Consider the following 26,324-nt stretch of genomic DNA (forward strand, 5'->3'; position numbering starts at 1 on the left):
TCATAGATCCATGGCCAGTGTTTTGCACAATAGTTTCAAAACATTGTTAGCCTTATCACCATCATTCAGATCTATGAATGATGGTCCATCAGTCATTTATAATCAATTCTATCCGACAACTAAAATGTGGTACAGATTCACCGCTACTAGCTTCCTCAACACCAAACTCACGATTGGTAAATCTTCCGATCTAATTGACTTTCATTTTTTTTTCTTTTCTTATTTCATAAGTTTAGATAAATGATTGCATGTTGCTTTGATGATGGTAGGTTATAGATCTCGATGAAGGCATGTTTCTTCACGGAGAGATCCCACTGCTAGATGCTAATGCTACCGTCGCCGTCGCATATCCGCCGCCTTAGAAATGAGTAGGGGCAAGGAGTTCATAAAACCCTAAATTTTAATGGATTGTGGTTGCTATTTAATTTGGGCTTTGTTTTGTAAAATTTGGCCCACTAGTTTAGTGGTTTATAATTGTAATTTTGTTTTTGAAGCCCATTCTTATAAATTTGGTACCGAATTAAAAAAAAAAATCGGTTTATTTTGGAATTGATTTTGAATCCAATAACCGATCCGAATAAACCGATTACCGAATAACCCGAACTGAACTTTTATTCGGTTTAATTCGGCGGAATTTTTAGATAACCGAAATTTTGAAAAACCGAATAACCCGAACCGAATTAACCGAATGCCCAGGGCTAAAGTGGAGTATTACAATAATTACTAGTTGGGGACTCTATACAAGTACTTATAAAGTTTTAAATGTATTTTATAAGGTTTTATAAGATATATTATAACTTTTACAAGGTACTTATAAGGTTTTTATAAAGTATTTACAAAATATGTATAAGATTTTACACATGTATAAAGATAATTTTTGTATGCTTTTATAAAGTTACGCATGTCCTTCTGTAGATCTCAGAATTTTAGGGACATTTTTCTTAACGTTTTAGAGATAGAGTACTTTTGAAAAGTGATATTGAAAAATAAGCATTCTTAAATTCCTCTAAATTTATTAGTTATTTAGAAAAATAAAAACAGAACTTTACAAAATTTTATTTTAAACATTTAGGGCAAAAATTTTGTAGAATGACACTCTAAATTCAAAAGAGTGAGAGTTTATCTCTCTTAAATTTATATAAATTTTAGTTTATTTCACAAAAATGAAAGGAGTGATTATGTTACAAATAAAATGAATAATTGATTAATGCAAATAAATACATTTTGAGTTTTGACACATATAAATCAAAATTGATGTTACTCAAATCAAACTAAGTTTTGGTTCATTTAATCTCTTATTTTTCTATTTGAGAGCATTATTGCATTTAAACTCTCTAGTTAATAGTTATGTGTAATCTGCTGTTTATAATTTTCTTTTACAGTTTTGTTTTCAGTTTGAACTCCAATACAACAACCATATTAATACATTAGACCATGTCCAATAGAGCAACCCATATGGGTTAGCTCAAAAATAAACTAATTATATAATTAATATTAAACTAATCAAAGCAACCCACTAACTACTTAAACCAAAATCATCCTTCCATTAGATAAACTTTCATAGGTTTCTCAATCATTAAAATAATTATTTTTTAAACTATTGTTTATTAATTTTCAAGTTTTAATAATTTAAAATGATAAAACAATTATTTTAATTACTTATATTAAAGGGAAACAAAAATATTTTACATGTTACACAACTTTTAATCTTCTATTCTGTTGGTAATCCTATAACATACCGTGTTCATGATCATGAACATTGTGGTGACTTGTAATAAGAGATTAGTCTTCCGGACCTTTCTAGATCAAACCCTCCAATTCCAAGAACATAATCCAAGTCGACCTTCCCATACATAAACCGCTTCATGTGAGCCATGCTGTTTATGGTCTGAAAATAACCATAGCATAAATGTTAACGCAAAGCATAAGAGAATAATCAAAAGCAGCAGGACAATGCAGATAATCTGGCTCACAAACGAAATGAGTCTTACCCCCACGGAGTGAGCAATCTTAACAATCTTCCTGAATCCCATTTCAGCATCTCAATAAAAAGAAGAAGCTGCATATAATAAGACAATGCAGAATTGCAGATAACGGTTTAAAACAATCAGGTTCAAAGGATTGATCTATATGTCTCAAACGATACTTTTAAGAACTATATTTCTTACCAGATATCTATCCATTAATCTATCAATTTCTCCTCTCCAGATGGATGAACAAAAACACCAAGTGGACTCTGGCGACATTACCAAATTATTACAACAAAGTCAATAAATCAGTTTATATGACACAAGCAAAAATCTAGAAACTGTTTTCAAAATACATCAATTTGGACACTTGAGAATCCACACTTACAGAGAGCAATTTCAAATACTGCAAATACTTGTCAGACCAAGTGATGAACATAGGATGTAGGGTCTGCAGTCCACGAGGTATACATGTACACAAAACTACTGAAAAATAATCTGCAAAACAAATATGTAAAATCATGTTGCACGAGTTTGTGAGAAGCCACACAAGGAGACATAGATCCAATTCTTTTAACGACGAAACACAGTAAGTGCAACTACCACAACCTAATAGACGTGCATAGTTCAACAAGTATGTAGGAACATCAATCAGCAGGATCATTCTAAACACTACTAGTAGGAGTTGACTCCTCCCAAAACCATTCGTAAGTTATAATTATCAGTAACTAATAACACTTAAAAATCCTAGTCACTCGTTCATAGACAGAATCAGAACCTTGATTGAACCAAAACAAGAGAGGAAAATAAAGATTCCCCCAAAATCGAACTAGGATATTAGAATAAAAGAATCGAAATCGATGGATTACAGAGACTAATCAAAGTTTATTTCAAGTTGAATGCTGTGATGCGAGAAAGAGAGAGACGGTGGATGAAACAAGGGAGAGATGGAAAAAAAAAATTAATGACATGCACTAAATCAGAGATGAGAAACGAACCTTGTGTGCCCAATTCGCTAGCCGGTGGACCTCGCCGTCCGCTTAGGCCAGTTGGCCGTGAAGACCAAATCATCAAATGTTAGGGCTTAGCGATTGGAAGCCGATCCGACAACAAAGCGGTGTCAAACATCAAGAACCCTAACATTTATGCCGGCCAAATTGAGTTTAAGAAATCGATTGATTTTTCCGGATTAGAGGTGAATCGGTGAAACCATCGCCGTTATCATCGAGAGAGAAGGGAGAGGGGAAGGAAGGAGAAAACGGCAAAAAAAAGTTTTTTTTTTTTGTATATACCTGACAACCAATCAAAATCTAACACGTACCGTTGAGAAACGATTCTTGATTTATTGGATTACATTATGGACTTTTTAATTTTTTTTTGGGCCTTAAAATATAAGAGAAACTCATAGAGCATAAATGTTTAAGGCCCAAAAAAAAATATAGGAGAAACCTCATGCAAGCTTGAGAGAACTAGAAACATTGCTAAACTTAAAACCAAACATATCTTTCTCATGGCATAGCCGTAGAGATTGTCATTATTACAATGAACCAAATTGAATACACTGTCTTGATATTTTTGAAATTGAACTTGTTTGATGTTTGAAGCTGAACTTGATGTGCTTTATATAGATCCCATGCATGATGCAGACTAAACTCGACGCGTTCTTTCTTAAAAACGAAAAACTATATAGTTGAACTTCTTTTATGTTTTGTAAATAATGATGTAATTAGATATGTATTGATAAATCTCCAAGTGGTTTACTACGGGAGTTTGTAGTATTAAGTCAAAAGTTCTTATGTTAATCAAATTTGTGCTTGTGGTTGTGTTGGTTTGTGGTAGGGGGTGGAAGAAGGAGATAGGCCACAAGAAGGGTTTCACATAAGATCGGGCATCACCGTTGTGCTGAAGAACGCCACCATTAGAGATGGTCTGCATATTTAGCTTTTAAACCTTCACTGATTCTTGTGAGATTTTTGTAAGGAGACAAGTTACGTTCGATCAATAATTTAAATAAAACAACCTACTCGATAGGCAGAAAGATACCAATATAGGCATATGTTACAGATTCAAACCTATCTAAATCTGATCAAATAGATTTTGTGTAAAAGAATATCACACAATACCTATCCTCTTCGTTTACTTTTTTTTTTCTTTTTCTCTCTCGTAAGTCATTTTTCTAAACTCATCTCTCCTCCATCCCAAGTCTTGTCCAGTCTTCTCCTCCAATGACTAATCTGAACCGAAGAGTTGTGGAATCTCCGTATCAAATGATTTGCGGGAGCTTTTAACAATTTACGAGGAATTGCTTCCCTTGGTTGATTATTCACATGAAATTAGAGTATCTTTATTTCCTTCTGACTTGCAAGCCCTAGAAGATGAGTTTGGAAGATTTTGTGTCTTAAGGGTTCCTTAACAGCCTTTACAAGATACTCATCAATTCCCTCAAGACAATGGAGTTCAAGGTATGAACAATCATGAGAACTAGTTTCCTTAAAATTCATGGCAAAAAACCGGATGAGAATTGAGGAGTCACTTATATAGATTGTGGTTTTCGAAAGATGATTGTGTTAATAGGTATGATGCTCCTAAGCCATATAACTATGATTTTCATGAATGTAGTACTCCTAGTAGTGGTAGTGCGATGGGTTCTCAATATACTTCTTTTAAGGGAAATTTTGCAGAGGTTCCTTTTACCTGAAGTAATCATTTCTATGACCACCCTTGGAGTTATGTATTTGGTTATAATGGAATCCACACTAATCATGATACTATCTTAACACGTGCTAAAGACCGTATAGAGTCTCGTGTGTTGCAAGATATGATTGCTAAGGGTCCAAAGGAGACAATTGATGAGATATTTGACAATTTGATCTCACATGTATGTTAACTGATGCTTGCCCCTTTTGGCCATCAAGTCTTTCAAAAACTTCTACAGAAATGCATTGTTGAACAGATTACTCGGATTTTGGATATAGTCACTCAACAACCTCATCAGTTTGTTCGGCTTTGTGTCGGTTCACACGGGTACGCATGAATTTATGAGATTATTCTTATGCCCATTATTTGATCATCTTACTAACAACATTTTTATTTAACTTGTATTTTGTATCTTGTTTTGGAGATAACAAAGCCCATGCAATACAAGATTTGATTCGAAAACTTTGTTCTCTAAAGCAAATATCTCAGTTCATGGCAACTCTACGCCATGTTGCACTTCTATTAACCAAGAACGCTAATGCTAATGTGATATTGTTTTGCCTCAACCAATTCTCTCCTTCACATAGCAAAGTAAGCATCTCAATGATATTAACTAACATGTTTTTTCCATAAATTCATAGTGACGTCTTTTTATTGATGTCGTTTAAAAATTATATAATAACCTCACTTATATAGCTTCCAAACCTTCTTTGGTTGGTTGATATTTGAATAGACTAGTAGTACTAGGTGAGTAAAAGTGTAACAAAGGATTCGAAGCTCTCTTGATTTATTGTGTAATTTGGCTTGAACTTAATTAATTATGATTTAATTTTAATCCTTTTTCATGTGTGGTCTCTTCTATATTTGATGATAGTATCTTCTGGAAGTGATTATTCAATATTTTTACCAAATTGCAACTGATCAACATTGATGTTTTTTGCTTAAACAATGCATTGGACAATGCTCTAGAAAGCTAAGAGACCTTTTGATTAAGGAGATAATCACTAATGCTTTAAGACTATGCATGAATTGTTATGGGTAAAATAATATTTTTGGATGATACAAAGTTTTATGATTTGTTAATCGTTTTCTATATTACATTTTTACTCTTACATCAAAATCCAATTTTCTACTTATCAGAAACTATGTGGTGTAATATGTGTTGGAGTTAGAAGATTATCAGGTGGCAATGGATCTCTCAAAACATATTTATGGAAACTACATGCAACTCTCTTATGACAAGTGTTGGAGTCATGCAGTGCAGAAGTGCTTGAAAGGAAAAGAGTTTTGCTCCATGAGTATCATAACCAAGCTCTTAAGTGACATTGGTTCACTTCTTGTAAATCATTTTGGGAATTATGTGATTTTGACAGCGTGGATTGTGTCGCAGGTAAGAGATAAACATGATTTAAACTCGTTTGGTGTGGATTTAGTTTATATATAAATTTATGTTGTGTTTGGTACTGTTTTGTAGGATAATGTCTGAAATGTGTTGTTGTACCATATAAACAAAAATGTTCCGTTCATGATTTGCAACATATATATATATATATATATATATATATGAGAGAAAAGTACTCGATAAACTCAATCTTAGGACATAGGAGAACATATGCAAAGAGAAGAAGATACCACGATCAATAAGTGGTGTTGTTGGATTGTTTTTGTTGCTTTCTCTGAGTATTGCCAATATTTTTTGTTAGTTCTTAGATTACATTAAGGTTTATGTATTAGATCATCTACTAGCCATAAACTATGCTTTTGAGAGTTTGGAAGATTTGGTGTCTCCAATTCAAGGGTTCCTCAAAAGCCTCTACAAGATACTCATCAATTCCTCTTCGACAATGGGGTTCAAGGTACGAACGATCATGAGAACTGGTTTCCTTCAGATTTTTGGAAAACAAATGGACGAAAACTGAGGAGTCAGTCACATAGATTGTGGTTTTCGAAAGATGATTGTGTTAATAGGTATGATTCTCCTAAGCCATATAACGATGATTTTCATGAATGTAGTACTCCTAATAGTGGTAGTGCGATGGGTTCTCAATATACTTCTTTTATAGGAAATTTTGCAAATGTTCCTTTTACCTGAAGTAATCCTTTCTATGACCATCCTTGGAGTTATGTATTTGGTTATAATGGAATCCACACTAATCATGATACTATCTTAACACGTGCTAAAGACCGTATAGAGTCTCGTGTGTTGCAAGATGTGATTGCTAAGGATTCAAAGAGACAATTGATGAGATATTTGACAATTTGATCTCACATGTATGTGAAATGATGCTTTACCCTTTTGGCCATCAAGTCTTTCAAAAGCTTCTAAAGAAATGCATTGTTGAATAGATTACTTGGATTTTGGATAGAGTCACTCAACAACCTCATCAGTTTGTTCGGCTTTGTGTCGGTTCACACGGGTACGCATGAATTTATGAGATTATTCTTATGCCCATTATTTGATATAGTCTCACTAACAACATTTTTATTTAACTTGTATTTTGTTTCTTGTTTTGGAGATAACAAAGCCCATGCAATACAAGATTTGATACGAAGACTTTGTTCTCTAGAGCAAATATCTCGGTTCGTGGCAACTCTCTGCCATGTTGCACTTCTATTAATGAAGAACGCTAATGCTAATGTGATATTGTTTTGTCTCAACCAATTCTCTCCTTGACATAGCGAAATAAGCATCTCAATGATATTAACTAACATGTCTTTTTCCATAAATTCATAGTGACGTCTTTTTATTGATGTCATTTAAAAATTATATAATAACCTCGCTTATATAGCTTTCAAACCTTCTTTGTTTGGTTGATATTTGAATAGACTACTAGTACTAGGTAAGTAAAAGTGTAACAAAGGATTTGAAGCTCTCTTGATTTATTGTGTAATTCGGCTTGAACTTAATTAATTATATAATTTTAATCCTTTTTTCATGTGTGGTCTCTTCTATATTGATGATAGTATCTTCTGGAAGTGATTATTCAACATTTATACCAAATTGCAACTGATAAACATTGATGTTTTTTTGCTTAAACAATGTATTGGACAATGCTCTAGAAAGCTAAGAGACCTTTTGATTAAGGAGATAATCACTAATGCTTTGAGACTATAAATGAATTGTTACGGGTAAAATAATATTTTTGGATGATACAAAGTTTTATGATTTGTTAATCATTTTCTATATTACATTTTTACTAAGTGACATTGGTTCACTTCTTGTAAATCTTTTTGGGAATGATGTGATTTCGACAGCGTGGACTGTGTCGCATGTATGAGATAAACATGATTTAAACTCGTCTGGTGTGGATTTAATTTATATATAAACTTATGTTGTGTTTGGTATTTTTTTTTTAGGATAATGTCTGAAATGTGTTGTTGTACCATATAAACAAAAATGTTCCGTTCATGAGGTGCAACATATATGGGAGAAAAGTACTCAATAAACTCAATCTTAGGACATAGGAAAACATATGCAAAGAGAAGAAGATACCACGTTCAATAAGTGGTGTTGTTGGATTTTTTTTGTCGCTTTCTGTGAGTATTGCCAATATTTTTTGTTAGTTCTTAGATTACATTAAGGTTTGTGTATTAGATCATCTACTAGCCATTAACTATGCTTTTGAGAGTTTGGAAGATTTGGTGTCTCCAATTCAAGGGTTCCTCAAAAGCCTCTACAAGATACTCATCAATTCCTCTTCGACAGTGGGGTTCAAGGTACGAACGATCATGAGAACTGGTTTCCTTCAGATTTTTGGAAAACAAATGGACGAAAACTGAGGAGTCAGTCACATAGATTGTGGTTTTCGAAAGATGATTGTGTTAATATGTATGATTATCCTAAGCCATATAACTATGATTTTCATGAATGTAGTACTCCTAATAGTGGTAGTGCCATGGGTTCTCAATATACTTCTTTTATAGGAAATTTTGCAGACGTTCCTTTTACCTGAAGTAATCCTTTCTATGACCACCCTTGGAGTTATGTATTTGGTTATAATGGAAACCACACTAATCATGATACTATCTTAACACGTGCTAAAGACTGTATAGAGTCTCGTGTGTTGCAAGATGTGATTGCTAAGGATTCAAAGGAGACAATTGATGAGATATTTGACAATTTGATCTCACATGTATGTGAACTGATGCTTGACCCTTTTGGCCATCAAGCCTTTCAAAAGCTTCTAAAGAAATGTATTGTTGAATAGATTACTTGGATTTTGGATATAGTCACTCAACAACCTCATCAGTTTGTTCGGCTTTGTGTCGGTTTACACGGGTACGCATGAATTTATGAGATTATTCTTATGCCCATTATTTGATATAGTCTCACTAACAACATTTTTATTTAACTTGTATTTTGTTTCTTGTTTTGGAGATAACAAAGCCCATGCAATACAAGATTTGATACGAAGACTTTGTTCTCTAGAGCAAATATCTCGGTTCGTGGCAACTCTCTGCCATGTTGCACTTCTATTAATGAAGAACGCTAATGCTAATGTGATATTGTTTTGTCTCAACCAATTCTCTCCTTCACATAGCGAATTAAACATCTCAATGATATTTAATGAAAACTAACATGATTTTTTCATAAATTCATATTGACGTCTTTTTTATTGATATCGTTTAAAAATTATAAAATAACCTCGCTTATATAGCTTCCAAACTTTCTTTGTTTGGTTGATATTTGAATAGACTACTAGTACTAGGTGAGTAAAAGTGTAACAAAGGATTTGAAGCTCTCTTGATTTATTGTGTAATTCGGTTTGAACTTAATTAATTACGATTTAATTTTAATCATTTTTTCATGTGTGGTCTCTTCTATATTTGATGACAGTATCTTCTGGAAGTGATTGTTCAACATTTTTACCAAATTTCAACTAATCAACATGGATTTTTTTTCTTAAACAATGCATTGGACAATGCTCTCGAGAGCTAAGAGATCCTTTGATTAAGGAGATAATCACTAATGCTTTGAGACTATACAAGAATTGTTACGGGTACAAATTATATCCAACGGTCGGTTTGCTATATCTGGGAGGTTTTTAAAGACTTGTTACCGTCCCTTCAAATCACCACATGATCTTTCCTTGTGTTTTATCCTCACTCACACAGTTCCGACAGTCACTTCCCAGAAAGGTCATCCATCCTAAGACTACTCCAGCATAAGCACGCTTAACTGTGGAGTTCTCTCATGACTCTTGACCGTAAAGATAAGTGCACTTTGGTGACATAGGTGGTCAAATCAATTCTTTTAAACCTCTCCGCAAATCTTTGAAACCAGGGTGTCACAATTAATTTGTAACGCCCCGACTGCTACCTCTTAGTGGGTCCCATGTCAACTCCTGGTCCATAGGTCCACCTTTGGTGACATATGTGGCCAAATCAATTCTTTTAAACCTCTCTATATGTCCCTGAAACCGGGATGTCACAATTCACCCCACTAACAGATTGCAACGTCCTTGTTACGCACCAAGACCATCACCCCCTGACGGTGTGAGTCCACTCGACTCCATACTCCGAACCCAGACGAGTGTGGAGTCGAGTGGACTCACACCGTCAGGGTTCGGCTCTGATACCACTTGTAACGCCCCAACCGCCACCTCTTAATGGGTCCTATGTCCACTCCCATTCCATGGGTCCACCTTCCTTAATGGGCCTCATGTCTTCTCACTAGACCCGTGAGCCCATCTATATCTGACGGCCAGTTTGCTACATCTAGGAGGTTTTAAAGACTTGTTACCTTTCCTACAAATCACCACATGATCTTTGTGTTTTGTCTTCACTCACACAGTTCGACAATCACTTCCCGGAAGGTCACCCATCCTGAGACTACTCCAGCTCAAGCACGCTTAACTCTGGAGTTCTGTCAGGACCTTGACCGAAATGATAAGTGCATTTTGGTGAAATAGGTGGTCAAATCAATTTTTTTAAACCTCTTCGCAATGTCTTTGAAACCGGAGTGTTACTATATATATATATATATTTGGTCCACTTACTTTTTGAGTGGTTTCTATTAGAAAGCCCATGTGGATTTTTTTTCAAAGATGATAACAAGGCTTTGACTTCTCCATCCAGTGAGGAATTTGATGTGTTAAGGAATGAAGATCTTCCACACTTAGATAAAGTCATAAAACCATTTTGATCGCATGAAATTCATTCTCCGATGACACAGTTGTCACCGGATCGAAATCGCATCATAATTACGTTTTAGAAAGAGAGATGAAAAGCCAATACGTCCAGATCAGAATATGAAGTAATGGTGACGTTTAATTGATTTCTTGATTACATTACATGGACTTATTTTTTGATACATCTATATATATATAAAGTTATCTTTTCCTCTCTTCTTGTCCAGCCATGTCAGCAATATATTATTATTCGATGGGCCCAGCTCTTTGTTTCTTTCAGGGCCCAATATATTATTATTCGATGTATAGTATGTTCTGCAAAATAAAACCCTTTTTCACGAAGGTCAACGCCACCGTCTGCCTTGTGCGACCTCAACCGCCCCGCCTCTTCAGCGTTCCTCACTTCTATCTCTATCATTTCATTTTCCTTTGAAACTGTAATTCCAGTCTTGCATGTCAATCGTTTTGTTTTCCTTTGAAACTGTAACTCCATTCTTTCAATGTTCTCTCTTTCAATTGAAGTCCCACTACTTTCCCGTGTTACTTGAATTCCTATATAATGCTTTCCACTTGATCTCTCTTCTGCATCATAAATCTCAAATCTCTCTCTTTTACTATTTCTTATTTCTTTCTAAGTTTTTAGTTTTAGTGTCGGGAAAAAACAAACCCTTTGTTACGGTCATGGCGGTGATGAACGGCTGTAGGGCGGCGAAGCGAGCGAGGCGTTGCAACAGAATCTCTGCCGATCTCTACGATTTCTCTACTTTCCCCTCCGATCACACCAACGGCGGTGATTCCACCACCACCCAAGCGTGTGTCACTTTCCCTCATCGACGCTCTTCTCGAGCTTGATGACGTGGCAGATCATGCTCAGGCCTGGGGATTCGCCGGACGGTGCTTCAGATCTCTCTTCTAGGGTCATCTCTCTCGACGTTGTGGAGGAGGATGTCACGAGATCCTCTAGATCTGTCTACTGTGACCACTGCCGAGTCGTTGGTGAGTCCACGTCCTTCCAGATTCCTCAGATCTCTTTTCAAAATAAACTTTTTTACCTGTTATCATCGTGTGTGCATGCATTATATTGAAAGCAAATACTGAGCTAAACTTCTTTGTTTTTTCAAGGTTGGAGTAGTCATCCATTGTGCAGAAAGAGGTATCACTTCATCATAAGGTCTCGAGGAGACACTAAGGCTTGCTCGAGGTGTGGAATTACTCAGAATTTCTCTGAAGGCAGCAACTGCAAGTGGTGCAGCTTGGCTCTGGATATTGAAGACTGGGTTTACTCTCAGTTGAAGACAACACTCACCTCCTTCACGGTGTCATCCATTCCAACAGCTTTGCTCATCTCTTGTCTCTCAACGGGAGGGAAGGTGGCTCTGTTTTTTTTACTCGTCGTTCCATTATGGACTTTTGGGACAGGCTTACAAAAAAAAAAAACATACAAGGTTGATGCATGCTCTTTATTAGACCTTGTAGTAGAGTGGATTAGGGAGCTTAAAAGTCCTTCTCCCAGGGCTGTCCTTAGCCAAATCAACCCATTGGTCTCCAATGTTCCCAATGATAGTGTGGCCATTCCTCTCCAGATTCTTCCTCTCCTCTGACTTGAAGTTCGCTATCTCCTTGCTCGAGCCTGTTGGCCTACGTTTCCCCACATATACATATATCGATGTAAACTTATATTATATATATTTAAGTACTGTATATATGATTAAAGTTACTTTAACTATTCTTACTTGAAAAAGACATGCCTCCAGTAGGGGAATCCAACAGCTTTGAGATTCTTTAGAGTGACTTCCTCCAAATCTTGGAATCGTTCAGTGAGTAAGACGGGGCTAATCCCGAGTTCAAGGATGTTTTGGTAAAGATCCAAGGTCTCTGGGAGGACAGGAGCTTCTCCGGCCTCCAACCACTTCCTGAACGTCTCCGGTTCATGCTTCTTTGTTCTAAGAAACCAAACGAACAAAACGTATTGCTCTACTATATGTTGACATGATGAGTACTGCTACAAGAAGTTTAACTAAAACAGTCTATGCATGGTTGTGGTAGGACTAATTATAGTAATATGTATATACTCGTATCCATATTTGGCGTAAAAGGGAACATTAGAGAGGAGGGTCTCGTCTAAGTCAAAGATCCAAACATTGTAGGTGTCATTCTTTAGGACAAGGCCTTTAGCGTAGAAATAAGCCTCTTTGCACACTGTTTTAGAGTCTTAACGGTACTGTTGGGAAGTTGTCAAGTAGTCTTCAACATAGTCTTTGCAATTTGCGGGCACCGTCTTGAAGTTTATAATGTTAGAGGTCTCAACACCAAGGTGCCAACTTCGGCTGTTGGGGTAGCTGATGGAGAGTCGTTGTTTCTCTAATAACTCGGCTTCATTCTCAACGATGTTTGTTGATGTGAGGAGCTCGATGAGCCTAGGAACGGGTTCTGAAGGCCGGCTGTGGGAGACCGTAGCGGCCAAGAACAAGAGAAGTGAGAATAAGAGAATTTTCATTTTGTTTTTTCTGTATGGTTATTTTTTTAATTTATAATGTTTATCTGTGGCATATACAAAGGTTGGTATTTATAACAGCGTGAGGTTTGTTTTGCGTTATGGTTATTACTTATGATGATACGATGTGCCATATGGGGAGATAAGTTTACGTGTCTAACTTCGTGTGATGCAAATTAAATGATTGCTTATCCCATCACTATTAAGAGAATAAATGAGATTTTTTCACTTGCACCACTCGATTTTGGAGCACGTTTTTGATCGCTAATCTTTTTGTTTTTCGGGCAAACTATAGATGTTTGTAGAAGAGATGATTTGTTATTAACAGAGACTGACACTAATAATTTGTTATTAAATCATATGCTTGTGCAAATAACAAAATAATGAGCAAACAGAAAGAATGTCAGATATGCACAGACCATTAGTTCAAGGGAAAGATGCAGGAAAAACGTTCAACATTAAGTTCACAGTAGAATTCATTTTCCGACCTTATTATTTAGTTCTACAACTATGTTCGTAAGATACAACTTCTCTTGCTGCGCCGGTGGAACAATCAAAGTGAAGATAAATTTAATTAAAAATCCGAGTCAATAATAGCAGTAGATTTTACTCCTACTCCGAACTTTACCTGGAACAAAATCGAGTTGATAAAGTCACTCGCAGTGACACCTATGTTGGAGTAATATGGTCTGTCGCCAAAAAAAATCGGAACTTCATAAAAATTCCAATAACTTCTGATAATTAACTAAAGAATCCAGATCGGCATCTAACTACTGATTTCGGCAAAAATTGGCAAAAGCAAATGATTTGCATTTCAACAATTCTATGAATCTCTTATTTGTTTGTAAAATTGTAAACCACTAGGATTTCACCCGCGGTACACCGCGAAACTAAATTATAAATCATTGTATTTTAAATAATAATTTTTAATTTATTTAGTTTACAAATTTTCAATTAATTAACTTTTGTTCAATTAATTTAGAATTTGTCTAGAATTTATTTTCTTCTTCTTAAGTTTTATAAAGTTAATAACCTAATTACATTAATTTTGTTATTAGATAGAATATAAATTTCTAGATTTGTTTTGTTCTCTAGAACTAAACAGAAGTATTTGTTATTAGATATAATATTACAAAAAATTGATAGTGCTCTTTAACAAAAAATAAATATATAATAATCACTCCATTGTTTCTCCATAATTATCTTTTTTTCTTATAAAGATTTCCAAGATTTAGAGACAAATCTAAAAATCAAGAACGAAAGAGTGTTTAAGGGGGTTTTTAAGAGTTATGTAATTCTGATTGTTGATAAATAATTAGGGTTTAGGTGTATAATATTTATAGGGTAAACATTAGGTTGAGAAAAAAACCTTTCCAGGCAAAAAATATTCGATTAATCAACTAATTGGGGAGAAATTAGGTGTAATCTATTTTATTTTTGAAATATTCTTGGGATATGATATATTTTAGCATTTAAATTTCATTTAATTTTGAACATATATTTTAGGGGAAAATCAATGCGTTGAGATCAAAAATCTCGGCCACGGATCCTCCTCCAAGATCGAAAATTAATTTGTTTATTGATTACGCCGATTGTTTAGGAAATTTGTGTATAGAGAAAATATTGTTTTGTAAAATTAGAAACTTAATATTAATTAAATTAATTATAAACTTAAAGGGAGTGGTTCCATTGTTTTGGAAATTTATTTAGGATGAAAATCTTGTTTTCAAAAATAGAACTTAATATTAATAAATGAAAAATTAATTAATAATTAATGTCAGGGGTATGCTTATAAATATATATGAACTTCAGAATTTATTTCATAAATATCACAAAAAATGTATATATAGATTGTTGGGTTCTTCTCAAAAAACAACTCAGACAAATCCAAAGCTCAAAGTCTACTCTACATCGGAGAAATGGCTTATCTGCTAACCGTTCACGAGACCAGATATCTGCAAAACGGACCAGAGCCATTCACAAATCAATAAACAAACCACAAAAGCCCCAAAAAACAAACTGGATTTTAAGGCCTACAGAAAACAAAGCCCAACAGCTTAAACAAAAAAAAAAACCACATAGCGAACACAAAAAAATTAACAACTGTTACTTTGATACATTTTACAAATAAACCCAACTACCTAACCAATCCAAACTCACAATTATTGAGAACAAACTACTTGCACAGGTAAGTAAATACATAAGAAAATAATTAAACGGTACAACCACATAATTTAAAAGCAAATAACAACTAATTTTCATCAACCAGAACTTCGGACCTAAACTTCTAATTCTATGAAAACAAAACTAATAAATAACATGGTTTATCTTTATTACGTATGAAAATAGAAGTAAATAATACTAACACATAAACCATAAGAGAGAAGAAAAAAAAACAAATTAAAAAATACATACAACTTAAGCAGACCCAAAATTTAATAAACACATTACCAAAAAAACAAAATACCAAAACAACAGAAAAAAATCCACAATATAACTCCCGCGCATAGCGCGGATCAATTACTAGTTGTTTATAAACTATTATAAAAAAGAAAAAATTAGTTAATTTTTTTATAATAAATATGAATATTATTTATAGAAAAAATGAATTGTGTTGGTGGAATTAATTTGTTCATTTAAATTCATGGCCCGCGAACAATAAAACAAACTTTGAAAGTTTTAAAATAAAATTGTTAATTTATAGTAGTAGTCTTTGCAAAATCTTAATGGTTGTTTTTATGGGAATTTTCTGATATTGTAATCAAAAGACTGAAGCTCATCCTAAGGTTTAGCCCTCAAAATTCCGAAAACCTTGGAATAGGCGAGCCCCTGGGTGCTGGGTTTGTATTATAATTCATTTGTTACTATTAATAATCCTATGTTTTGTTTTTTTTCCTCCTAAAATTATGGAAGTGATTGGAAGATAGAAGAGGGTTTTGTCCAACAAATTTAAAACGGACGACGAACAAATATGATGACATGATACACACACGCGCGGCCACATGAATGCCAAACGCCCAAACCCTACATTTCTTTTGGCACTTTCCTCTTATTCTAATATAAAATATGTTTTTGGACATTTTTGCATGGCATCGTCACCTATCTCTCCTCCATTTGTCTATCTTTTTTCAGTTCAATGTATCATCAGCAAGAGTTCACTACCCTTGTTCTTGTTTTACACATTCATCCATGGCTTGTTTTTAGTCCAAGTTTTGGACTTTTCTAGCTTCACTTTTGATAGAATTCGGGAGAAAAGATAAATTGATAAACAAAAGGAAGAGTTAACGTTGGATTCTGTTTCTAATGAGCTTTATAAAGAATTATATCATTGCATACATCTAGCTCGAAACTTAATTTCCTTGTTCATATTTATCGAGTAATATTCATTTGTTTATTGTAAACACGACAAAAATGATATTGCATAGACATCTATTTTTCAACCTACCTAGGCATTTTTATTTTAATGAATTATCGCCAGTCAATCACTTTTATGGCAATATGATATATCGGCTCATCAGTTTTGTTTATCCATACGGTCTATTTTCTTTTGTCGTCATCCACACGGTCTATTTAAGCATGTAAATAGTGCTTAGTGCACATATATACCATTTGATTGTAGGTTCTTGTTTATATATTTTTATTTGTAAAAAGACTTTCTATTTAAAAAAAATTATAAAAATCCAGCCAATTTTAGTATTTTTAAATGGTTTAGGCCCAATAAACAAAAACAACATAAGAAAAAGATTGTAGACTTCTAGGTTAATCTAGCCGATAGAATAGTAAGAGTCACTTGATCACCCTAGGATGTTGAGAACCAATGCTGAAGCATCAAGGCAGCCATAGTATGATTTGAGTCCCTGTAGGAATCAATCCTACTCCAGATAGTGGAATCAATAAGGCGCTGGAGTTGGTCGGTGGTTTTGAAGCTCTGTCGATGTAGACGATTGTTCCTCTCAGTTCAAATCAAGTAAGAAGTGCACTGCCAGGTAAGGAGAGTTAAGCGACGGTGTTCCTTCGGGCCTCGTAGGGTTTGCATCTGGTTTATGGTTGAGTCCCAGGTTTGCTGAGGGTGAATTTGACATCTGGTTGCAATCGAGCACCATACTGTCCAAGTGAAAGAGCAGTGGTAAAAAAAATGGGTACAGCTTTCTGGGAAGAGGTTACAAAGGAGGCAGTCTTGATCAGTTTGTAGACCCCAGTTAAGAAGTCGATCTCGAGTAGGGCACCAATCGAGAAGTAAAAGCCAGGTGAGAAAGCAGTGCTTTGGGATACCACCTGAGATCCATACCACTTTACACCAGGGTACAATGGGCAAGTGATCTCACAGTTGATCATATACAAGGCCAGTGGAGAAACGCTTTATAGTGGCTCCGACAATCTCCCATTTGTACGTGTCTTCATTCTCGGTGAGGTTGACAGTTGTAAGGTACACTTGAAGAGATACTTGTTCATCAGATCTAGCATGAGGCAATGCCCATCGACCACGTGAGAAGAGTTGGGAAAGAGTGGCATTCCTGGGGATTCCCAATCGTGAGTGTGTAGGATTCAAGAGAAACCGTTGCATTTGTCCAAAAGGTGACCAATTATCCGACCAGAACCTACAGGTAAGACCATTCCCAACTCTTAGCTTTATCCAATTATAAGCTACCTCTCTAATTTTTACCAACTTGTTAGCCATCCATGAGTAACTTGGCCTTGGTTTCATAGTCCAGAAGTTGTTCAGTGAGCCACGAAGAAAATGAGACTTGAACCACGCTACCCAAACCGATCCCGACTGAAAGAAGAGCAACCAAATCAGCCTAATAGTGCAGGCTCTATTCCAGTGGGTGAGATCTCTTACTCCTAGTCCTCCTTGAATCTTTGGCTTAGTGACTTTATCCCATGATACCCTAGCAGAGTGATGACCTTCTAATGAACCCTTACAAAGAAAAGCACTACATATGAAATTTATCTTTCTAACGCAGGCCTTTGGAAGTACAAACATGGAGCACCAGAAGTTTGATAGACCAGCAATGATAGTGTTGATAAGAAGCAAGCGACCCGCAAAATATAAGGCCTTTGTGTACCAATTATTAATTTTTCCTTTTACCTGTTGCAATAGTGGTTCACAATCCTGAAGAGAGAGTTTCTTTGTGCACAGGGGAACACCAAGATACCTCACAGAAAGACAGCCATGATTAAGACCAATAGTGGTGGCGATAAGGTTGATTTCAGTATCGGACATTCCTCCAGTAAAAAAGGATGATTTTTGGACACTAATTGCAAGACCAAATAGCTCCTCGAAATCCTTCAATACTTGCCGAACATTTTGCACTGAAGATAGCGACCCATCCAGGAAGATGAGAAGATCATCAGCAAAACAAAGGTGTGTAAGCTTGGCCGCATCACAATGATAATGATACCCAATCTTCCCAGACTCAGCTGCTTTATTCAACATTAGAGATAGGGTGTTCATTGCAATCACAAAAAAGTAAGGGGAGAGTGGGTCACCTTGCCTGAGTGCTCTTTTACCTTTAAAATATCCGTGAACTGATCCATTGTATCCTATCATGAAATTTGTAGTGCAGATACAAGCCTTAAGCCACCGTAGATAGTGATCAAGGATATCCAGACCTTGAAGGCAAGTGAAAAGGAAGTCCCACGAGAGGGTATCGAAAGCCTTGGCTATGTCTACCTTTAGAACAAGTCGCTTTGGTCCTTGAGCCTTATGATAGCCATTTACGATTTCACCCGCAAGAATGGTATTTTCCAACAAATGACGATCCTGGACGAAGGCTGTTTGGTTGGGAAGGATCAGCTCTGGGAGTAGAGGTTTGAGTCTTTTGACGAGAAGCTTGGATATCACTTTGTAAAGAGTATTCAGGCAAGAAATGGGTCGCTAGTCAACGATCTTCGAAGCTCCCGGCCTTTTTGGCGCCAATGCAAGTATTGTAGCATTCGCCGAGGCTGGTAAGAAAGAGGGGCAGAAAAAGGACTAAGTGACGCAATAACTTCAGCACCAATCGACTCCCAGGCTGCTTTGTAGAAGCATGAAGTTAGGCCATTAGGGCCAGGCGCCTTGTTGGGGTTTAGCTTAAAAAGCACTGAGGTGATCTCAGTCACTGATGGGATTGCAAGCATGGAGCAAGACTGCACTTCATTGCATCAAAAGGGGTTTATCGATCGCAACCAGGCTAGAGTACTGAGTTGGGAGAATGGTGGCATACAAGTTGGTGCTAAAATAGCCTGGAAATGAGCGATGGCATGAATGCTCATAGCTACAGGGTCCGTTAGTATATCTCCTGAATCAAGGTAAACGGACTTTATAGTGTTATAGATTGCTCTCATCTGACACACTTTGTGAAAGTACGAGGTATTTAAGTCACCCTCCTTTAACCAGTTGACCCTTGATTTCTGTTTGAAATAGGATTCTTCAATGCCTCTGAGGAAAGTACACTTAGCATGAAGCTCTTTTTCAAGCTGGAAGTTCAAAGCAGACGGGTTCTAAAGCACTTGTACCTGCACATTTAGTAACAAACGGTTAGTTTCACACTCTCTCTCTTAAATTTTTGAAAAGTTATGTTGATTTAGTGACTTTAGTTCTCCTTTAATGGCCTTTTGCTTCCAGTAAAAATCTGTGAGGGTGAAAACAAAGCTTTCGGCCTGAATCCACGCTTCCTCCACTGTCTGATGGAACTTTGGATGTTTAACAAGGTAGTTAAAGAATTTGAATGGCTTGGTACCAGCACGGGGAAGGGTGTAGGCCAGGTTTACAAGGCTAGGGGAATGGTCTGAGGGCAAAGGAGGGAGAAAAGTAGTGATGCTATTCGGAAAAGAGTTGAGCCAATGATCATTCACAAGAACACGGTCCAATTTCTTTGCTACTGGTGAAGCTGGCTGATTGTTACTCCAAATGTAAAGAGGACCCTGAAACCGCATGTCAAAAAGGTCCAGATGTGTTAGGCAGTCCTTGAATTCAGTCATTGGTGGGGTGAGCGAGCTGACAACTGAAAAGGAGTGTTCAGCGAAGTGTGTAATCTGGTTGAAATCTCCACTAATAGCCATGAACAAGAGGATAAGGAGAAATACTATTGAATTTGTATTAACTCCACCCAAAAGTTAGTCCGCTCCTCCTTGATATTTGACACATAAACCGCTGTGAAGACAAAGTTGAACTTGTTTACTACGTTAATCTCACAGGTGAGTGTTTGTTTTGACTGATGCAGGACTCTCACATCAGCAGGGTCCTTCCAGATGATAACTATACGACCATCAGCAGGGTTCTTGTTTACATCTTACAACAATTTAAGTTATTGTTTTTTTTTAAATCAATAAATTAAGTTATTTTTGATATTATAAATTTATATAGAACTTATAAATTTCATAGGAGGGTGATTCGCATACGAGGATATCAAATGCTAAAATATGAATTTCTTTAGAGTTTATATAGTCTAATAGAGTCGTCTGCTAGTTGATTGTTCATATGATTATATTATAAGACGAGGCCAACCATGTGAAAGGTCGCTCGACTAATTAACACAGAAAGAGTTTAGGCCAATATATAATTAGAACAATTCTGCCACTGCCCAATTTAAATTTGTAAAGCCGACTCAACTTAAATATTGGGTTAGTTTTTTTGTTGATCAACAGTTTAGATTATAATTAGATCAAAACCACGTTGAACAAAAATAATTCGAAATATGTGGTAATGCCCATAGAGAGGCGAACCCGGTTTAGTTTCTAGATCATTAAAAACTGAATTTTGTACTTGTTGCTGAATGTGTAATCTTTAGAAAAATATTCTTTCACATTACGTTGAAAATATAATTAGAACTTTAACAAAGGTTGCTATATCTATTAGGATTTGAACCGTGACTATATACTATCTCAGTTTTACTTTTTCGTTATAATTCGGAATCTTATACTCTTTCCGTTTCAAAATATATGATGTTTTAACTAAAGCACGTAGATTAAGAAGTCTTTACTTTTAACAAGTTCAACTAATCAAAAACAATACTGCATAATATAAAATACTAAACTAATCTAAAAGTTGCATAGAAACTTGAAAACATCCTATATTATGAAACAAAAAACCTTTTCTAAAACATCTTATATTTTAAAACGGGGGGAGTAGTTATCTATATTGAATTGTGTGTATTTGTTTTTTTTTTAATAAAAGAAGTAACAGAAGTTAGGTTAGACATCGCTATTCAATGCCGGTTGGTTTAATGAAAAGATCAAACTACCGAATCTAACCAATAAACGTTGACATAATTAATTTAGTAAAAAAGCAAAATAGACTACTAGCATGCAACTAATGATTTTAGTCAAAGTGATTCGTTGAGATAACTCAGATGAGTAAGTAGTATAGATAGGAGCTAGATAATGTTAATAATAATCACAATTATGTATGGAGCTACATAATGAACAATGCGGCAATTCGACCAAACTCTGTTACCACAATGTCTCCGCCACGCCGCCATCACACTTTTTTCTCGCTTGCATGCCAATTTTAAAGTTCAAACCCCTTTCTCTATTTACTATTTTATCCTCAAGTAACTTCGTTTTCAGATTCTCACCGTCTCCAAATATTTTGGCAAATCATTATTAAATTGCCAACCATTAAACTGCGGTCTTGATTAAAAAAAATATATATATAAAAACAAACGCCGGACAGATGTAAACAAGCATGTAAACCTTTGACTGGTTTTGGTTGATGATCGAGCACGCGCTACGAATGAGAGTTAGGAGACAAAACTTCAAAGCATAGTATAGCATATAGTACTTAGAAAATAAAACCAGTTAGTGACAGCAAAGTTCATGTAATATCATATATAAAAAAGATAGAAGTTAACAATTTTTTTAACAAGTTACTATAATTCCTTTTTGGTACAAAGCTTACGATGATTATTTCATGACTATGAATTTTGATTTAAAGTATTACTTATAAATGTACTTATAAATAAAATGGTTTATTTTTGACGTACTATAAAATAAAATAAAGCAAAAAAAATTTATGTACAAATTTTTACTACTTTTTTTTTTGTCGTTTGCTGATACCATTTAAATAAATTTTCACTTACCTAAATACATTTCTTATTCTTGTCATTTACTTCATAAATTCATAAACTACATAACAAAATCTACGGATTTTATAGTATAAGTTCTCTTTAAAATCTATACATATTTATTACTTTCAAATTATGAAATTCTTTAAGCAAAAAATACACTACACGTCACTAAATTACACACAAACAAGACGGCAAAGCCCCGTCCCTTGTTAATTGTTATGATCTCTCCGACCAAACCCATTAGCTTCTCCCTTCTTAAATACCTCTTTCCTTCTTCTTAAGATCTGACCCGTACTGTACTTTCCCTCAAACCCAAACACACAAAAAAACCCTTTTTCTTGTAGCTTCCTCTCTTTAAAATGCGTATGAGCTGTAACGGATGTCGAGTTCTTCGAAAAGGCTGCAGTGACAACTGTAGCATAAGGCCTTGTCTTCAATGGATCAAATCCGCTGAATCTCAAGCCAACGCCACCGTCTTCCTAGCCAAATTCTACGGCCGTGCCGGCCTCATGAACCTCCTCAGTACCGGTCCTGACCACCTCCGTCCTGGTACTAATTAAAACATCTCTCGTTATGTTTTACTTGTTATTGTTCGTTATAGTTCATTGATGAGTTCTCGACCGAAGCTCATACATCTTTTAATACTGGGACTATAAGAGTCATAAAAATCGCAATATTTTGTTCATTTCCCTAGCATGCAACTAATGATTTTTATTTTCTTTGGCAGGAATATTTAGGTCATTGTTGTACGAAGCATGCGGGAGGATTGTGAATCCGATATATGGATCAGTCGGGTTATTGTGGTCTGGAAATTGGCATCTTTGTCAAGCGGCGGTAGAGGCAGTGATGAGAGGCTCTCCGGTGACTCCGATCGCTTGTGACGCGGCGGTTACGAGTCAGGATCCTCCTTTTAACAACAAAAAGCTTTGTGACATAAGACACGTGTCAAGCAAGGAGGAGAACGTGAAGAGACGGAGCCGTGGTGCATGCAAGGGAGAGAGAAACGTGAGGTCACAGAGTCACGAGTCATCGCTTAGTCACGAGTCGCCAGTGTCTTCGGAAGGGACGACGACGGAGGAACCAAAGAGTTGGATCGGGCTTGAGCTGACTTTGGGGTTAGAGCCTTTGGCACGTGGGAGTCACGTGGTGGTGCCGATGAAGAAAAGAAAGTTGGAGAGGTGTGGCACGTCTGAGGATGAGGACACGTGTAAGATTGAGCTCGGACTCGTGTGTAGTGAGTGAATGGTCCCTTTTGTTTTAGCTGGTCTTTATTACAAGTTTTGTTGTTGAGTTTTAGATGTACAAATAGAGATTAACGAATCTCTCTCTTTTTTTCCTTTTACTTTTGTTTTTTGTTGTTTTGCTTGTTTTGTTTTCTTCATAAATGTGTAGGAATGATAAAGAGGTTTTAACTTAACAAATCTGCTATTTTCAAAAATCTCTAGGATTTAAATACAAAAAAAAAATATAGATAATAGATAATCTCTGTGATTACCTGAAGATCTTACCAATCTGGATCACGATTAAAGAGATTGCAAGAAACATCGGTCAGGTTACTCATGTGACTTTTGATCCATTGAAGCCGCAAAGTAATTAAGGGTTATGTCAGGGTTCGTATTCTGTTTGATGTGATCAGACTTTTAAAAAACTTTTGAGAGTTGCAACTTTCAACCGGTGAGCTCATTAGAATTGGGATTAAATATGAGAGAATTAGGAAACGTTGCTACCAATGTCACAGGCTCACTCATGACAAGGAACGATGTCCTTTTAACCCCTCAAACCGGTAACTAATTGCTACGGGAGGAGCCAAACCAGCACCAACTGTTCCTCCACGGTTAATACCGAGAATCAGTAAGGATGATCCTCTATTTTGGGGTTTTAACTAATGATGATGTTGGTATTGATGTTGTTTCGGATAAACCAAAAATTGCTAAAGAAGTGCTTGATGAGATGTGACAATATCTTTCTGTAGCTGATCCAAAGTTGAAGCAGATACATATTGACATGATTTAAAAGTCAGTGTGGGATTTGGCAGGGGATACGGAGGGTCAACGAACATGTTTACAGCTAGAAGCTCCTCCTGTCATCACTACAGACGTGAACAAGGCTAAAGATTTGGTGTTTAACTTCGAAGGTGCAAGCTTAGTCACAACCCCAACATCAGAACGCTCTGAGCCTATAAGAAGATCTGAAAGTGCTTTACAACAGCTGTCTTATAATGATCAATCTGATGCTACGTCATGTGCTTCAGCTCCTGCTTTTCTCGTCGATCCTATGGGTTTACGAACTAGTTTTAAGACTGGTTCTACCGAGATTAATGCGAAACAACCTAATAAGAGGAGAAGACCAAGTCAATGGAAGCGTAAAGCTCAAAAAACATAGGAAGGTTTGGACACTAATCACCCGGTTGCTACTACTGAGACAGAGGAGGGAGTGGCAATGAAGCGAAAAGCTGCGAATAGGAATGCGGATTCTGTTAAAATGTCTAAACGCGATACTCAAGAGGTGGTTTCAAATGGGGAACCGCTGCTGCAATAATGAGTTTCATGAGCTGGAATTGTCAAGGATTGGGGGGCGACTTGACAATTCCAACACTGCGGGACATACGACGGCAGGATTTCCCGGACTTTCTGTTCCTCCTGGAGACCAAAAACTCCAGGCCGTATGTAAGTAATGTTCAAAGATCCTTGGGATATGATCATTCACACATGGTGGATCCAAATGGCTTGAGTGGAGGTCTCTCCTTATTTTGGAAAGCAGCTTATGAGGTGGAGTCATTAGCTCGGATCATCGTGCTATTGATGTCAAGGTGAAGCTTGGTACACTCGAATTTTTCGTCTCTTGTGTCTATGGAGACCCAATTTCTCAATATCGTCAAGCAGTGTGGGATACTTTAACAAGCATTAGTACTACAAGAGATGATCCCTGGTTGGTTTTGGGGGATCTGAATGAAATCAGGGATAACACAGAAAAACTAGGTGGACCATCACGGGCAGAATCTTCCTTCTTTCCTTTTCGAAGAATGATTGATGATTTTCGTCTACGGGAGGTCCCTAGTATTGGCAATAAGTTCTCCTGGGCTGGAGAACGACATAAAATGTGGATACAATGTTGCTTGGACAGAGCATTGGGTAATGCAGCTTGGTTTCACTTGTTTCCACGAGCAAACTGAGTATTTGGAGCGCATCAGGTATGATCATCGACCACTTTTGATACGATTTGTGAATGAAAACATGGCTAAGCGAGGTTGGTTCCTTTTTAATAAACGATGGGTAGCGAAGCCGGATTTTGATAACGTTGTTAAAACGGGCTGGTCACATGGGGACATGATGGGCCAGACGTCCCTAATGAGCAGGATTGCAGACTGCAGAAGAGTGATTTCAAAGTGGAAGAACGATACTAACCAGAACTCTAAAGAGCGTATCACCTTGCTGCAGTGTCAGTTGGATGCGGAAGGAACCAAGTTGCATCCGGACCTCTATTTAATGCAGAACCTTCGTTGGGATCTAGTTGAAGCTTACAGAGAGGAAGAACTGTACTGGAAGAAGCTTAGTAAGGAGAAATGGGTGCGTGAAGGAGACCGGAACACTAGGTTTTTTTCATGGGAGTGTACAGAGGAGGAAGGTGCAGAACATGATTCTCTCATTATTGGATCGAAATGGGGTTGAACAGTTTACAAAAGGTTCGAAAGGAGAGGTTGCAGTGGAATACTTTCAGACACTATTTGCTAGCTCTAATCCGACCAATATTACAGAGGCTTTGGATAGTATGCTGCCGAGAGTTACTGAACAGATGAATACTGCACTAACACGACCGGTGACAGGTGATGAAATCAAGACTGCAGTTTTAGTATTAGAGGGGACAGTACACCAGGAGCGGATGGCATGTCAGGCCACTTCTATCAGATGTATTGGGATACAGTTGGTCCTCAGGTGATTGAAGAGGTGCAAAATTTTTTCAATTCTGGAGCATTACCTGCAGAGTG

The 26,324-nt window shown here is 36.4% G+C and overlaps 2 protein-coding genes, 2 long non-coding RNA genes and 5 pseudogenes across 4 annotated transcripts; 5 read left to right on the top strand and 4 right to left on the bottom strand.

The window, feature by feature from the left end:
- Positions 1-1,635: 1,635 nt before the first annotated feature.
- Positions 1,636-3,284, bottom strand: LOC104701309 (uncharacterized). The gene is made up of 5 exons (XR_753799.3): positions 2,966-3,284; positions 2,356-2,465; positions 2,169-2,236; positions 1,992-2,059; positions 1,636-1,888 (listed from the first exon to the last, which is right to left on the bottom strand). It is a non-coding gene; the product is annotated as an uncharacterized LOC104701309 (long non-coding RNA).
- Positions 3,285-3,509: 225 nt separating this feature from the next.
- Positions 3,510-6,231, top strand: LOC104704688 (pumilio homolog 15-like; annotated as a pseudogene).
- A 277-nt stretch (positions 6,232-6,508) lies between these two features.
- Positions 6,509-8,129, top strand: LOC147941467 (pumilio homolog 15-like; annotated as a pseudogene).
- An 8-nt stretch (positions 8,130-8,137) lies between these two features.
- Positions 8,138-9,713, top strand: LOC147941468 (pumilio homolog 15-like; annotated as a pseudogene).
- A 1,296-nt stretch (positions 9,714-11,009) lies between these two features.
- On the top strand, positions 11,010-12,536 carry LOC109125637 (uncharacterized). Its single transcript, XR_015562114.1, has 2 exons — positions 11,010-11,791; positions 11,918-12,536. It is a non-coding gene; the product is annotated as an uncharacterized LOC109125637 (long non-coding RNA).
- LOC104701310 (vegetative storage protein 1-like) lies at positions 12,525-13,356 on the bottom strand (annotated as a pseudogene).
- A 3,732-nt stretch (positions 13,357-17,088) lies between these two features.
- LOC147941469 (uncharacterized) lies at positions 17,089-18,840 on the bottom strand (annotated as a pseudogene).
- Positions 18,841-19,148: 308 nt separating this feature from the next.
- On the bottom strand, positions 19,149-20,333 carry LOC147941470 (uncharacterized). The gene is made up of 3 exons (XM_087458524.1): positions 19,864-20,333; positions 19,515-19,710; positions 19,149-19,418 (listed from the first exon to the last, which is right to left on the bottom strand). The coding sequence occupies exons 1-3, from the start codon at positions 20,331-20,333 to the stop codon at positions 19,149-19,151; spliced, it is 936 nt and encodes a 311-aa protein (XP_087314650.1).
- A 1,970-nt stretch (positions 20,334-22,303) lies between these two features.
- On the top strand, positions 22,304-23,760 carry LOC104701311 (LOB domain-containing protein 40-like). Its single transcript, XM_019227668.2, has 2 exons — positions 22,304-22,888; positions 23,067-23,760. Exons 1-2 carry the CDS (start codon positions 22,699-22,701, stop codon positions 23,579-23,581), a joined length of 705 nt encoding a protein of 234 aa, XP_019083213.1. The 5' UTR covers positions 22,304-22,698; the 3' UTR covers positions 23,582-23,760.
- Positions 23,761-26,324: the final 2,564 nt, after the last annotated feature.

The sequence above is a fragment of the Camelina sativa genome, chromosome 7 (assembly GCF_030686135.1).
Source record: "Camelina sativa cultivar CO46 ecotype springtype chromosome 7, ASM3068613v1".
Taxonomy (NCBI): Eukaryota; Viridiplantae; Streptophyta; class Magnoliopsida; order Brassicales; family Brassicaceae; genus Camelina; species Camelina sativa.

Bases quoted from the DNA above. Each gene is read 5' to 3' on its own strand.
- LOC147941470 (XM_087458524.1), bottom strand. From the start codon at position 20,333: ATGGCTATTAGTGGAGATTTCAACCAGATTACACACTTCGCTGAACAC. The intron at 19,711-19,863 runs GTCACTAAATCA...TACTTTCCTCAG, and splicing joins GCCATTAAAGGAGAACTAAA to AGGCATTGAAGAATCCTATT. The intron at 19,419-19,514 runs GCTATTTTAGCA...AATGAAGTGCAG, and splicing joins ATGCCATCGCTCATTTCCAG to TCTTGCTCCATGCTTGCAAT.
- LOC104701311 (XM_019227668.2), top strand. From the start codon at position 22,699: ATGCGTATGAGCTGTAACGGATGTCGAGTTCTTCGAAAAGGCTGCAGT. The intron at 22,889-23,066 runs GTACTAATTAAA...TTTCTTTGGCAG, and splicing joins TCCTGACCACCTCCGTCCTG to GAATATTTAGGTCATTGTTG.